Source organism: Pogona vitticeps, chromosome 12, assembly GCF_051106095.1.
Source record: "Pogona vitticeps strain Pit_001003342236 chromosome 12, PviZW2.1, whole genome shotgun sequence".
In the NCBI taxonomy this organism is placed as follows: domain Eukaryota; kingdom Metazoa; phylum Chordata; class Lepidosauria; order Squamata; family Agamidae; genus Pogona; species Pogona vitticeps.
Window position 1 is genome coordinate 1,020,409 of NC_135794.1, and position 14,541 is coordinate 1,034,949.

The window sequence follows — 14,541 nt, forward strand, 5'->3', positions numbered from 1 at the left end:
CATCACCTAAGAGCTGTTACCACCAGGTAGCCCTGCCTCATATCCAGTCAGAATATCTCCTTTCTTGTTGTTAGAATCCATTATCCTAGAGTAGCAGGAAACTCTCTCTCTCTCTGTGTGTGTCACACACACACACACTCTTCCCTCTGTGACTTGCTCCCTCTTCCACAGAGCTGTAGTCTAAAAAAAGTAGCTTCTAGTTTTGCATAAGCAAGGCCTCACCACTGTGGGCAAATGTCTTGGCTCCAACCTGGGTCTCTAGTTCCTCCAGTCCCCTAGGCATCATGGCCAACGCACAGAGAAAAGTGAACTCTCCCACATGCTGGTCCCTGGCCCCCTCCTGTTTCAGACCTGTTAGTGATGGCTGCTAAAAACTTTGAATTTTAGTAAATAAAAAGAGACGGAAGAGGTTCGCCTTCCGTCCGGTCATCTCTTGACTCTAAACAGCAGGACCCAATACGTGTCAACTCTTCCCGTATTTAGGCTTTGCCACCATCTACGAGAGCATTGGGACCCTACGACAGACGCTGGAAGCGAAGATGAAGCTGGACAAGGAAGAGCTCCAGAACCAGATTCAGCAGATGAAGTGACCGGTTGGAGTAACTGGCCGAACGTCCAAGCCCAGGACGTTCTGAACAGCTGGCTGGGCGGGGATGATCACCACGCCTACCCATAGCAGGTTCCAGGCTGTGAGGTAAACTTGATGCATGGACCAAGCGACAGGCTCCTGTTCCACAGAGCCGTGTGCTGTTCCTTACTGTAAATAGTGAAAATGAGAGTTTTGCTCATGAAACGAGTCTTTCTACGGAGGAACCGGGGAGACCGCTGGCCTTGTCACCCTAGAGCTGAGTTCCATGGGCCTCATGGGGGCAGGGCCCCAGATTTCTGCCAAGAGTTCTCTCAACGCAACCAGTCATTCCAGGTACCCCACAGCATTGAAAGAGGCAACAGTCCAGTCCACAAAAGAGGTAAACAGAGGACTTGCAAAAATTAAAATCAGTCCAGCCCCTGGCTGCCCATCGCAGGAAGGGTGAGGGGGTTTCAGCCGTCATTCCTTTCTCTCGTGGGGTAAAAAAAACGTTCACGTGTATTCCCCTGAAGTGAAAAACAGAGGGCAGGGCAGGTGAAACTACGGCCAGGGTGGACTCTCCAGCACACCGCATGCTCGTGCCCTCATGTGCTAAATGGAAGAGCTTGGGAACAGGACTGGTCCGGCCACTCTAGCTGAGGGGTCTGGTAATTGCAATGCCCCCCCCCGCCCCCAAAAGACACCACGCTGCCGATTTCTGTTGTGGGGGGGGAAGGTTCTGTCTCATCCATGGAATTATTTATTATTATTTATTTTATTTATATCCCGCCTATCTGGTCGGTTAAGAGCCTTCCGCTCCTTGTTCTCTTCCTGTCTTTTCCTACTGCTGCTTCAATCTTTACATTTATAGGGGGTGAGGCGGGGTGGGGAATCTGCGAAGGAGGCATCAGCGGAAGAGCGGCCCAGTGTCTTCTGATGGGGAGAACGAGGACGCACCCATCTGGAAGCACTTTTGTGTCTCCTCCTCCTGTTTTTTTATAATGACGAATACCCCCATCATATGCCATGGTGTTTGGGGAACATACAGCATCGCCCTAGATAGAAGAATTCCACCGATTGAGATTTGGTTACTGCTTACTTGAGAATAGGACGAGAATGTCAGAGTGAGAGCTAGAGATCTTCTACCCGTTTTTTCTCTCTCCTAGCCCAAACAAACACTTATTTCATGATCGCCTCTCTTCCTTCCTCTCCTTCTTCTGGGACCATCTTTCTGTCTTCCAAACCTTCGGTTCTGCCCCATCTCCCCAGGCTGCCTGGGCTGACCCCTGAACCTCTTGGCACCTGCTTGTTCAACCTCTCCCAGCACGGCTGCAGGACGCTCGCCTGCCCTTCTTCTTTTAGCTTCCTTATGCCGGCCGTGCCCCTGTGCGATGGCAAAACATCCCAGCCAGTCGCTGCCAAAGGATTCCCCCCCCCCGCCCCCGCTATCAAGGGCTGATAGCTGAGCGACAGAAGATGCACTTCTGCAGGCGGGTGGCCCCAGGTTCAGTCCTCCAGTTGTAAGGATCCAGTTAACAGCCGATGACAAAGACCAGCCTCTTTGCCGAGCCCAGGCTGCCAGTTAGAGTTGATTGATTGAGTTTGCCATCTTCATTTGCATGCTCGTCTTCAGTTCAGAAACACCCTAAGCAATGTACGGGGTAATTCCACAGCCACTATGTATATTAGCATACAACAGTCTTCAGAGCAAAACCCCTCACCACATAAGTAATAGAAACATAACTGAAACATACGCACTCAATAGTTCCAGCGTAGATAGCTCGTCACACCACCCTGCACCCGCCACAGAGCAGGGCGATGCGGATCAGCCACCGGCGTCTCTGGGCAAGGCAGCAAGACAGGGGCATCCCTGTCAAAGGCCACCAGGCGAGCCTCGTGGGGAACCTTCGTGAACGCGAGGGCCGAGCTCCATTTGGAAGGGGGTGTTCTCTTGGGGCTGCTTCCCAGGAGACCAAGGGCTGAGGTGCCCCCGCCTTGCCCCATATTTACGAAAAGGCCTCCTGCTCCCAAAGCCCCTTGTCTCCAGCGCTCCAAGCCCCCTCTCCCCCTGGCATCAGGGCCAAGCCGAGGGCTCCCTGCCCCCCCCCCCGTTTTTCTTAGGACTGACCCAGCAACAGGGGACTTGTCCTCACGCCGACAACCAAGGGGGCACAAAAGTGCCCCCCCTTGCTGCCAGGGAAGCCCAGCCCAGGGCCACAACCGTCAGCCTCTCTGGAGAGATGCCCTGCCTGGGTTTTTCAGGGGAGAGTTTTAAGCCCACCTGTGAACTCTTCCCTGCCAAACTCGGGGAGACTCCATTCGGCTTCACAAAAAGCAGACTTGGGGGGGGCACCCTCACCTGCAAGGCTATTTCCAAACTTGTGCTGTGACAACCCAACGTTTTCAGCACTGACAGAATTCCCCCTTCAAGTATCTTGCTGTCTATAACCGACAATTCCCCAGTTCCTCATCCCTTACATACAGTTCTCTTCCTTTCTGATACCAGCAGAAGGACACCAGGCCGTCTCTTGGGCTCTGTTTGACCTTGTGCTGAGGTGGAGGAGGGCCACGTGTGAGCCACTCTTTGCTTATGAAGTGTGGTTAGAAAGAGCAAGGATCGTTTTCTGTAACTGGCTTTAGGTTATGAACACAGGTTCAGAAAAATCTTCCTTCTTTTAAAGCAGAAATGAAACACACACACACACACACACACGCATGCCCAGTGTCTAGAAACCCTGTAGGAGGGAGAGGAAGGCCACAGAAGCCACCTCCACGGGGTCCCCCACTATTTTCAGTGGTGCTTTATTGCAGACCAGATGTATTCGTGTCCATGAGCAGACGTACGCAAGCTGTTTAAACACTGTGTCTGCCAGAATTCGAACACGGCTTGCTTCCTTTGATGGCAGCAAATCGGTTTACAAAAAGCAGGCGGTGCCCTGCTCCACGGTGCTGGGCTTCCCTAGTGCTGTCCACGATGCGGTTCCATCCCACAGAAGAAGTCTGCAAAACCCCACAACACGTCTTACTCACAGCCAAGTTCCGCGGAACTGCTTTTGCAAGGTGGTGAGCCTTTCCAGGGAAAGCGCCCTTCGGTTTCCATGTTGTGTCGCTTCACCAAGGAGGAAGCGACCCAAGTGGCATTCGCTGGAACCTTGTTGCCATTCTTGGAGGGCCGGAATGCAACCTCCAAGCTACCCTCTCCTCTTTTTTTGCCCACTTCCTGGAAGGTCCGGCATGCAGGGGAAGAGCCTTTCACAAGCCACGGCCAGGTTTGTGAGGTGCCGGCCACTCTTCCTTCTTGAACGGACTCGTCACACCGCCCAAAGAACTGTAAACGTATCAGATAGGACATGGTCCTCGCCAAAAGCACGGGAGCACACTACAAAACGTGATCCCAACAGACCTTTATTCTTGTAAGCAAAGCCCTTTTTTAAAAATAAACCTCCCGGTGAGCAAAGCAAGATGATTGACAAACTCTGGGAGAAATGCCCAAAAGCGCTTGCTCCAGCCGTCAGCCCTTAGGGGGAATCCTCACTCCAGGGACTCTGCTGTCTGTACCGTACAATTTCGCCCGCACTGTGGGAGCTCGATGTGTCAGGAGCAGCCAGGAAAGCTTGTGCAAGGAAGCACCATCATATTCCTCTGCTGTCATTTTTAAATCAAGGTGTTGCAAAATCAAGGTGTGGCGGAGCAGTTTAAAAACAAAGCCTTACCCCACACTTGGGGGAACAATTTGTCTCCGTTTTGATTGCAGCGACCCATCGGTGGCCCAGCACATGGGGTGTCCCGATGGTCGCCGAGAATAGAGAAGGTTTCGAGAACACAAAAAGGATAATTCTGGTATGTCATCGAGACCCCCGGGAAATATTCTGCGTGGGTGCTTGGCAAGACGAGAGCTGAGCCAGTTTTTCTTCCATGATAAATAAAGTTGCCAAGCAACACAGCATTTGCGCACTGACTCTGTGGTCTTCGTTTCCATGGTTTTGTGGGGTCCTATGGGAGGGTCTTTTGTCCTATTTTGTGAATTAAGTGCATCTGTTGTAAAAGAGAATTTAAATGGCAGCTAAACAAGGTCTGTTTACACGATGAAAGTATGGTCCAAGAGAATAAACATCTCCAGGTATGTATTCGCGAAGGCTTTCATGGCCGGGATCTAATGGTTGTTGTGGGTTTTTCAGGCTTCTTGGCCGTGTTCTGAAAGAACCACTTTCAGTACAGGGCCAAGAAGCCTGAAAAACCCACAACAACCATCTCCAGGTATATTTTAAGTTGATCTCAAGAAAGGATGAGGGGGGGGAAAAGGTATTTTTCGTTGTCCGGCAAATATGCAGCCATAACCCATAGGAAAAAGCCCATTCACATTTTTAAAAGGAGGTACCATAATTTATTGGTATTAGAAAAACTATAACAAGATAAATAAAAGAAATTGATTATTTATAGATTTCAATTAATACTGTTTTCTTGTACAACTTTGTGCAGTTTTCTGTATACAGCATAAGAAATGCTAGTTGAGTACTTGGCGTTTGCTTCCCCCCCCCCCCCCAAGTATCTAATTTTAAAAACTTTCAATCTGAATAAAAACCAACATTTTCATGACACCCATGACACTCTGTATTTTGTTTTTCCAGTCTAGATGAAGAATAAGTTGCATCAGAATACTAGTTGTACCGCCTGGAATGGCAGGAGAGAAGGAAGGTCTTCTCTCTCACTCGGGATAGCTGTGTGTGTTTTGATAGGGAGTTCAATGGCCGAGTCCCTTGGCGGACTGAACGCTGAAGGGTACTCGTCCCTCTGGCGGCTGGTCGTAAGCCCAAGGGAAAGCTGGTCGTTTATTGCTTAAGGAGATCCATTTGTGGATAAAATCAGGCTTTTGTCTTTAATTTCTGAACCCTCTTTCCTGTCTTTCCATGACCAGAAGCTGAAAATGGGCAAGCCTGCTGGATATTCTGAATATAATCATTTGGTGACATGAAGGCTTCAGTATATTTTTTTTTACCTGCTTGGTGAAAATAATCAGCATATATCTGAAAGTACACGACTATTTGACTTGCTTTATCCACTTCTGAAAAAACCCCTAATGTACAAACAGTCCTATTTTATTATCACTTCTGGGCAGAATCCAATTGTTACCTCCAACGGGAGTAAAAGCCAACTAAATTAACGGGGCTTGCACACGGATGGTCTTTTTTTTTTTAAATAATCTTGCTTAATTACCCATTAACTCAAGCAAGCAGGAAAGGGTTGAAAGAGTTGGGAAGGAAAGCCCTACTCCTCCTTAAGGGGCCTCAACCTCTACGCACCTCGCCTGAGTGTTTCAATGGGCCTACTCAAGAGAAGAGTTCCAAAGGTCTCCTCCACTCTCCCCCTTGATCCTGTGTTTACTCTGCCGGGAAGGTAAACCCCCCGGGGACTGACGGGACTGTCTTCTGGCCGAGGAGGTCCACCAAGGATGGCAAGCCTTCTGAGGTACACTGGCCGCCTTTATGGGACCAGGCTTTGGTTTCATGCTTGCAAGAGGAGGCAGAGGCGTGTTGTTAATCATCGGCAATTCCGGCTTCCAAGCCTGCCTTTACAAGCAGTCTCGCCCCAACCGGGGGGGGGGCCTCCTCCCTATATCTCTCTCTCTTGGCCTCCCCTCTGTTTACCCAGGAGGACCTCCTCCTGCCAGGTGGGTGCCTTTCGCCGCTTGGAAAGTCCCCGTCCCCCTTTTTTCCTCAACGGGGGGGGGGAGGAGAGACCGGCAGCGTCCCCGCAACACCCCCCCCCCCTCGATCCACCCGTCCCGTCGATCCCGGGAATGGGGAGTTCCCTCCCCTAAAGCGCGGGGGGGGGGGGAGAGAGATAATAGGGAGCCTGCCCACGAGGCCGGGGGCCCCCGATCCGCCCTTTTTGGGGGGGAGGCCCTTGACACACCCTCCCCCCCCAGTCCACGGGCTTTGCTTTTCTCCCAAGGAGATTCCGGATCTGGGCGGCAGGGGGCGCCTTGGCCTCCCTCGGCCAAGTTGCTTATCGGGTACCGTCTTCGAGGCCTCCCTGGAGAGCGGGAGGGGGGGGGGACCCGGGAAAGGCCCGAGGAGGGCCCCCCCGTGTGTGTGTGTGTGGGGGAAGAGCTCTCTCTCTCTCTCTCCTGGACCACAACTCCCAGAATCCTCCTCTTCCTCCTCCTCCTCCTCCTTCTCCTCAGGCGGCCCGGCCGAGGAAGGCAGGAACGAAGGAAGGCCCCGGCGAGAGGCGTTCTCCCCCCCCCCCCGCCTGGGCGCGGCCTGCCCCCCCCCCCGGCCTGAGGGGGAGAAGAAAAAAAAAGGAGGCGTCGTGAGGGAAAGGCCTCGGCGGGGCCTCCATGCCGGCGGCGGCGGCGGCGGGATCCCGGGAGGGCGAGGAGGGTGAGGGTGAGGAGGAGGCCGGGCCCCCCCTCGCCCATCTCGCCCTCTTCCACTTCCCCCTCGGCGGGCCGGCTGTGCGGGTACCTGAGGCAAGGCTCGTGGAGGAAAGGCGGGCGCCGTCCGCCCCGGTCTTTCTCCCGCCCGCGCTGGTTCGTCTTCGAGCCCCGCGGCTGCTCCCTCTACGCCTTCAAGGGGCCCCACGAGGCCCTCCCGCTCGCCCGCCTCGACATCGCCGGGGCCGCCTTCTGCTGCCACCCCGAGGGGGGGACCGGGACGGGGACGGGGACGGGGACGGCGGGGACCCCCTCCGGAGGACCTCCCGCCGCCACGGCAGCCACGACGGCCGGCCCCCCTTCGGCCCACCCGGGAGGGCAGGACCGGGACCGGGACGGGGAGGCCGAGCCCGGCACCGCCTTCGAGATCCACAGCCCCGGCGGCGCCGTCACCGTCCTCAAGGTGAGCTGCTTGCCTGCCCGAGAGGAGGGTCTCCTCGCGAGGAGGGAGAGGCCGTGGGGCCCCTAGGACGGCCGCAGCCCCCCCTTCCCCTCCGCTTGGCTTTGGGCTCCCCTGGCACCCCCGGGGGAAAAGCCGGGCCAGCTGCCAAGCGGGGGGGGGCTTGCAAGCAGGATCCCCCACGGCCACCGCCCCCCCCCCAGAAAGGTTTCCTGACTGAGCTGGTCGCCCCCTCCTTTTGGGGGAGACGTCATTTCGTGGGTGTGTGTGTGCGTGCAAGAGCAGGAGTAGCAACCAGGGCGAAAGCTGCCATGCCCCCCCCCGGACCCCTAAAAAGGGCCCGATCCCTCTTTAGGGGCCAGCCGCCTCCCATCGCCAGGAAGGGTGCAAGCTTTGGAGCGGCGCAGAACGCTTTCTCCGTCAGGCTGGCTGGGTGGGTGGGAAGGAAGGGGCAGGAGGCGGCGGCGAGTCGGCTTTGGGGGGGGGGGGGTTCGATCCTGGTGCAAGAGAGAAGGTTGAGGGGGGGGGGCAAGTGGCGGATGGGGACCTGAAGGGAAAGAGAGGCAGAGGGGACAGGCAGGCCGTGACAACGCCCTGTGAGAGAAAGTTTCGGGGGGGGGGCTTCTCTCCCCCCCCACACACACACATTTGGACGAAAGGGCAATAGACAGGGGTGGGGTTGGGGGCTTTAAAAGGAGAGGGATTCAGGTAAGGTGTTTTCTGTGACTGCAAGGGGTCCCAGTCGGTGGGGTCTGGTCGGGGGGGGGGTAGGACCAGGGCGGTGAGTGTGTTCCTACTCTGAAGAAAGCCTGTCTTTTTTTCTCTCTTTTCTGGCTTCTTCCCTGGTAAGAGAAATGGCTTTGGGGCAAAGAGTCACTGCTCTTATCAAATGCATGCTTGTCTGGAAGCAGATCCCATTGAATGTAGTGGGATTGACTTAATGAGTAGATTTGTATAAGGTGGCACCATGCAGTTGCAACCCTAACTATGCTCAGTGTTTTTGGCAACGCTTAGTTGATTTACGTGGTTGGTTGACCTGTGGAACTGTCTTGGTTTAATGATTATAGCAATACAGGTAATAACTTTGTGCTGCTCAGTCAATTCCAGTTTATGGCAACCCTTAGAGTACATAGAAGTGGTTTCTCATTTTCCCTTCTTCTGGGACTGTGGGGCTGGCCCAAGGCCACCCAGGCTGGCTCCTCTCCCAGGAGGCACCCAGTGGGGGAATCGAACTCCCAACCTCTGGCTCCACAGCTAGAGACCTCCACCACTGAGCTATCCAGCTAGCTTAAGGCTTGGATTACTTCAGAATATACATACGCTGAGTTGCATTGTAACCGCGCAAAGGTCTGCAGGTTTGTTTAGAACTAAGTAGGTCTTTCTTCTTTCATTGCATCTTAATTCCCAGACCTCTCAGGTTGGTCTTGCAGTGTTAAGAGGGAGTCGTTTCTCCTTGTTTAACTCAGGTGGTGCAGAACAGGCCACACGCCGCCCTTCAACAGCAAGGCCCTGCTTATTGTTTATCTTCTGAGATGGACAGGCCGAGTAAGCAAAGTAATAGTCAGCTTTTTCTCTGCCAAAAATGTTTACATGGCTGGTTGCCTTAAAGAGCTGTGTTTCAAATAAATGGAAACTGAAAACTGCCTGGCTTTCTTTCCTATTGTTATTGATGCAGAAAGCGCTTGCCTAGGGGTTAGCACGTTCAGGGCCTGCCTGTGTTTCTGACGTTTGCCGATTCGGAGAGAACTCTGTTTGCCCTTAACCTTCCACACGTCACCTTCACAGGAAAGGTATTAAGATACATTCATGGTTTGGCTGAGTCCCCCGCTGCCTTTCCAAATCATGCTCTGAGATGGGGTGTTTTCTTCTGTAGCCTTTCTGTTGTGGTCGTGAGGATCAAAGCCATGGCTTGTGAGGACCTTTGAAAGCAGAGCGGTGGCCATCCTTTGCCACCACAGAGAGGGAAACAAGACCAGGGTCTCATTTTTCCAGATTCTGATGAAAGGGAGAGTCTTGGGGTGCACGGCAGAGGTCTTGGCATGGCACCTTTTGAAGTAATGCAGGGACCCAGAAAGTGTAGTGGTTGCCTTTCTGCTTTAGATGCTGTGCCATTTGTTAAGTGCTGTTCATCAAGCGTGGTGCAATATAGTTATTTAACAACCGCTTCCTCTTACATTGTGGTTTTTCTTTTTAACTCAGAAACGGCCTCCCTCCCACCTGCTCCCCCCCCCCCATACACAACAGCCATGCAGGGGGCCTCTCTGAGCCTGTACCTGTGAACGAACGCTCTTGTCACAATCAGTTAATTCCTTGGCCTTCCAGATCTCGAGTTCAAGTCCAAAGGAATTCGGCCTTCTCCTGTGGGGGGAGGGTCCACCATTCAGCCGGGCAACACAAACTGGCAGTGATTTCCTCTTCCTGAAATGTTGTTCGCTCTGGTCCTTAAATAGAGGATGTTTTCTGATAAAAGAAGAGGTACATACACTGAAAGCCCAGCCATAACAGAAGCGGCTTCCAATGTATGTTATCCCTTCTTAATTTGGGGAAAGACGGCTCAACAGCGCACAAGCTGCCTTTCGAAGTTGCCCGCCGTCGCTCCCTTAGCCAAAGAGGACCCAAACCTCCATGGCTGGTCGTTGGCCGTTTTCTGCGCTTCCTGGAAAAGCAGCCCCAGCCGCTTGAGATTTCATGTCTCCTCCCTCCCCTTGTGACTTCCTCGGCGGTCTCTTCTGTTCCAGGCAGCCACTCAGCAGGACATGACGTTCTGGTTGCAGGAGCTTCAGCAGAAGAGGTGGGAATATTGCAATAGCCGCGATGCAGCCAAGAGGATCCACCAGACGTCCCCGACTCCCAGTGGCTTCTCGAAAGGACTTGTGGCCAAAGACAACGCGGGTGAGTGAAGCGGGGGGGGGCGGCGGCGGCCTGGTGCGTGTGTGCGTGCCACGGTTGTCGCATCATTCTGTGCTTCTGTTTCTAAATAAGACCTAGGACTCTGCTTCGTGTTAAGTAATTCATGAGCACTATTAACGCTTATGCCGAGAGAACGTTGTGGTGGTGCTTGATGCTGATGGCAGTCCTTATGCTTTTTATTCAACTCTAGTTGCTTGTATTCTTGTTGGGTTTGTTTCTTCCTCCTGAGGTCCGTGTTCGCTTTCGGTTAGAATTGGGGTCGCTACTAGCGTCCCAGAGGTTTCACAAGTGGGTTATCTGTGCCACAAAACACTTGCGGGAGGAGATGGTGAATGAGGGACAGAGAGGTTTTAGTCACGGTTATGAGAAACCACATCCCACTTCCACCCCTTCTGTGTCCAGTGGAGAGGAACCCCTTTTGAGACACTTGGGCTTAGGGTGGATTGGCTACCGGGAGCTAGGCGGAAGCTGTTGGGGGATGGATGTAGGTCAGAGTGAGGGTCTCTGTACCCCCTAACCCCCCACCCCACCCCTTCTCCCTGGCATTGTGGGGAGCTTTGCCAAGGCAGAGCTTGGCATACCTAGGAGGTTTCTCCCCTTGAAAGCTGCCCCACCCCACTGCGGGTGCAGCCAGAGATTTAGACAGGGGAGGGTCCTTGGCTATGGACTTTGTCCCCGACTCCAGGATTGGCGGAAAGATGACTCTGCTCGGACTGTAAGTGACAGTGCAGAAGAGGAAGCCCTGCTGAGACATCCAAGGGGCTGTGAGGTACCTGAGACAGTGAACAGGCACTTTTAATGCGGTATTTAAAAATAAAAACAAAAAAAAAGTCCTGACCATCTGTTGATTACAAGTAGTCCTTCAATTTCATTGCCCCTACGAGTTTAATACATTTGCTTTTTTTTTATAAAGTTACACAAGTCCTAGCTCAGAATTGTTATTTTGTAACTGTTCATAACAAATGTCTTCCTAGAACAATGAACTTCCTATTTAGGCAAACTTTGAAATCAGTGACTTTGATAAGCTACTGTTTCCTACAATGTTTCCAGCTCTTAAGGCAGTTCTGCCAAGGGTTGCTCCAGAGATTACGGCTCAAAGCCGTTGTTCGTTGTGGTTCTTCGAGGAGTCTTGTAAGCAGCCTTGGGCTCTTCAATAAAAAGGGAGGGCGCAGGTTGGGTAAAGGCAGGAGCCTCCTGGGAGCTAATTTTGGGGAGATATTTTGCTACTAGACTTCTTGTCTTCATCTGAAACAAAAGAGGCATTCATGGTCAGTTTCTTACTAATGTTTACATTTACAAAGAAGTAGACAGTGGCTGAAATCCCTGCTGTGTAGTTATGCAAAAGGTGTAACTTTTAGCAGCGAATTGCTGTAGGTTAAGAAACCTCTGTACCTTTTGCAAACTTAGTTGCAGGTCCCTTAACTTAGAGCAGTTCTCTGCTAACAGCTAGGTGCGCAACGGGATTTTGGCCAGTGGATGTACGTATAATAGGGTTGTACATGGCAGCCCTTGTGTCTCGGTTGCTCCTAGGATGAAAGGATGTGTTTTTTGGTAGCATTTTGCTCCTTTAGATCTATGCTTTTGCCACTTGAATGGTGATGGCGGCTGTTGTCGATGTGGTATGTTGCATGAAAAAAAATGTGTATTAGGATCCTAGCATCCCCTAAGCTGAAATATCTCCCTGGTTTAGAGGGGGGTTTTTTGTGACTGTTTCAACATTCCCAACATTCTTGCAGCTTTCCTACTGGTTGTGAGATGGAGAAAAGGCTTTATAGAGCCGCCTGTCAGTTTTGCATCCCCTTTTGCGGATTTCCACCCCAAGGCAGTGAGAAGGGTGCAGATTCTGCAAACCGGATAGTTAACTGGGAAGGAAAGAATAGTTTCTCTGGTGGGTTGACTATGACAGCTTGGCCTTTTCCTGTGAGGCTTTCTTGCAACACCGGCTTTACTGGAGAGCAGAGCCTTTTCTGCAGAACTGGAAACTTTTGAAGGCATCTCTGCAGTTCTAAACTTGCTCCCCTTGGTACAGGGTTGTTGGGACATATTTGTCTTGTGGCAAATACTGTGTGCAAGAACAGAGGCGAGCTGCTAGTCGGGAAGGAGGCAAAGGTTCATAGGATGGCTTGTGAAGCTGGCTGCCCGAAGCGTGATAGCACCTGAAGGTGAGCCACCAGCCCTGAGGGCTCAGGGCACCACCCGTCAGACCAGAGGGCCTTGTTGCCAGGGGAAGGAGGGCTTCAAAGAAGTGGGAGGAAAGGTTGCCTGTGAATCCAGTCTACCCTTGGCTGTTCGCTGAGGTTAGTGTGTAGGGAAAGCTGCAAGGGGGAGGGAGCTCTGTCTGTCTGTCTGTCTGTCCGCCTGCTGCTTGTCCAGTGGCCGCAAGATTCTGGAGGAGGCAGGCTGGGCTGCTCTAGAGGTTTCCCAAGAAGGTCAGTGAGTTGGGGGCAGTCCCGGAGTGAATCGTGGCCTCCTGCTGGATTGTCCCTCCAGGGCCCATCTGACTCTGCAGGCTTCAGACCCTTGGATAGAAGACGAGGGGATCGCAGTAGGGGAATGCGGTGGAGCCCGTTAGGAGTGTGCCTCCCGCTCAGCCTGCCTCAGCCCGGTCCCTTTCCAGGCAAACCTGTTCTGCTCTTTATGTTTTGAGGGCTCTGCTCAGTGTGGGTTGTAATCCCCAAAAGCTCACACTGACGGAAACAAACCTGGGAATCTGAAAGGGGTTGTCGTCCTTTTTGGATGTTGCTGGAAGAGCCTCACCCCAGCTGCCGGTCTGGACCTGTGCAAGGATGAGCCTCAAGAGCCACTTGGCATAGCCTGGTGAACAGGCTCGGAGTGGGGGAGGCTGGCTGCATTTGACTTCTGCAGGCGTGGCATTTTGCTGACGCCCCATTGCCGCCACCCCCCAGGGTTGCAGAGGCAGGAGCGGCCTTTGGGGCAGTGGCAGTGGGCAGACGGAGGGCCCTGAGCCTAAGGATCCGGCCCTTGCCCGGCCCCTCTCCCTCGGCCACTCGAGGCAGGGCGGGTGGATTCCTTCTCTGTAACAAACGACGGCATGAATGGCTAATGGACGGTGGTGGGTCTCGCCCTCAGGTGTGAACCTCCTGCCTGCCAACCCGTCGGCCGAGAGAGCCAGGCATGTCCTCGCCGTGGAGACGGCGCCCACGGAATGGGTGGGAGAACAGGCCGCGTCCCAGCCGGCCCCGGGCCAGTCCAGCGCCATCAACTTCTCCCTGAAGCAGTGGCGGGACGAGATCAAGTGAGTCTTCGCTCTCTCTCGTGTCCCTGAGTCGTCCTCAGCTGACAAGCTGGACGGATGTGCGGCCCTTCATTTAACCCACTAGTAGTCCTTCAGGGGAAGGCCGTCTTAATTTTATCTCTCCTCGGTTATATAGGAGATTCTGAGACAGACGGGGAGACAGAGAGACTTGCCTAGCATTTATTTGTTTATTTATTTAGAAGCTGGGACTTCTTGATTTTCAACTCGTTCTCCTGCCCCAAGGGTTCCATCCTCTCTGGCCCTCTTTTGGCCTCGGCAAGGGACGCATAGACAGCGTCGCTGCAATCTCTCTGGCTTAAAAAGCCCGACCTCTTCGAAACACCTCTTGCGGCAGGGCGAGAAGCAAAACAGAAGCCGCCTTTGTGTGTCCTCTTTTCCGAAAGGCCTATTGTAACCATTGTCAGGCCTGCCGTGCAGCTGAAATCACTGCCTTGACCTTGGCCGGCTTCTGGCCACCCGCCTGGTGGCATCTGACCTCCAGCTCCTTCCCTCCTCGTCCAAGGTCCTGAACATCCTCCCGGCCTGCCAGGAGCCTTTCATTCCTGCAGAAGGAAGGCTGCGTCTGGAGTCTCATCCTCTGGCTAATGCTTCGGGGCAGAGACGCCGCCCGTTTCCGGGGGAGAGGACGCTGGAGGCTTTGGCAGATCGCCTTCCTGGTGCCGCTTCCAGATGATGGCAGGCTGGAGCACATGCCCCAGCCGTTGCCTTGGTAGCCCTGGAACAATTTGACCACATCCGCTGGGTGATTTTAAGGCATGGGATTGATCTTGCCCCTCTCCTCCCGCCCCTTGGCCCTCTTCTGTTGCTTGAATTGCACAGAGGAGCTTTTGAAAGGGGGCCAGGCCGACGGTTCTGAACGTCCTCCAAGGCCTTCTCTGTGCTTGTCAGTCTCGCCACAAAAATGTCCACCGTGGCTTCTAAACTGTTGAACCTTGCCGACGGTTTGCAAG

At 53.4% G+C, this 14,541-nt stretch overlaps 2 protein-coding genes across 15 annotated transcripts in view; both read left to right on the forward strand.

Annotated features, from left to right (window-relative positions):
* FAM81A (family with sequence similarity 81 member A) overlaps positions 1-5,164 on the forward strand; it is a 74,510-nt gene extending 69,346 nt beyond the window's left edge. For all 11 annotated transcript variants that reach the window (XM_072981753.2, XM_072981763.2, XM_072981754.2 and 8 more), the window contains one exon: positions 484-5,164. In XM_072981753.2, coding sequence (XP_072837854.2) covers positions 484-590 — 107 coding nt within the window. In that variant the 3' untranslated portion in view covers positions 591-5,164. The remainder of the gene's footprint in view (positions 1-483) is intronic.
* An 838-nt stretch (positions 5,165-6,002) lies between these two features.
* Positions 6,003-14,541, forward strand: part of TBC1D2B (TBC1 domain family member 2B) — a 28,860-nt gene continuing 20,321 nt past the window's right edge. Inside the window, exons 1-3 of one of the 4 annotated variants that reach the window (XM_078381204.1) lie at positions 6,003-6,236; positions 10,143-10,296; positions 13,405-13,570. In XM_078381204.1, the coding sequence (XP_078237330.1) occupies positions 6,018-6,236; positions 10,143-10,296; positions 13,405-13,570 (539 nt within the window). In that variant the 5' untranslated portion in view covers positions 6,003-6,017. Of the gene's footprint in view, positions 6,237-6,852; positions 7,408-10,142; positions 10,297-13,404; positions 13,571-14,541 lie in introns of those variants that run through there. The other 3 variants (XM_020784776.3, XM_072981745.2, XM_078381205.1) reach the window with 3 other exon arrangements.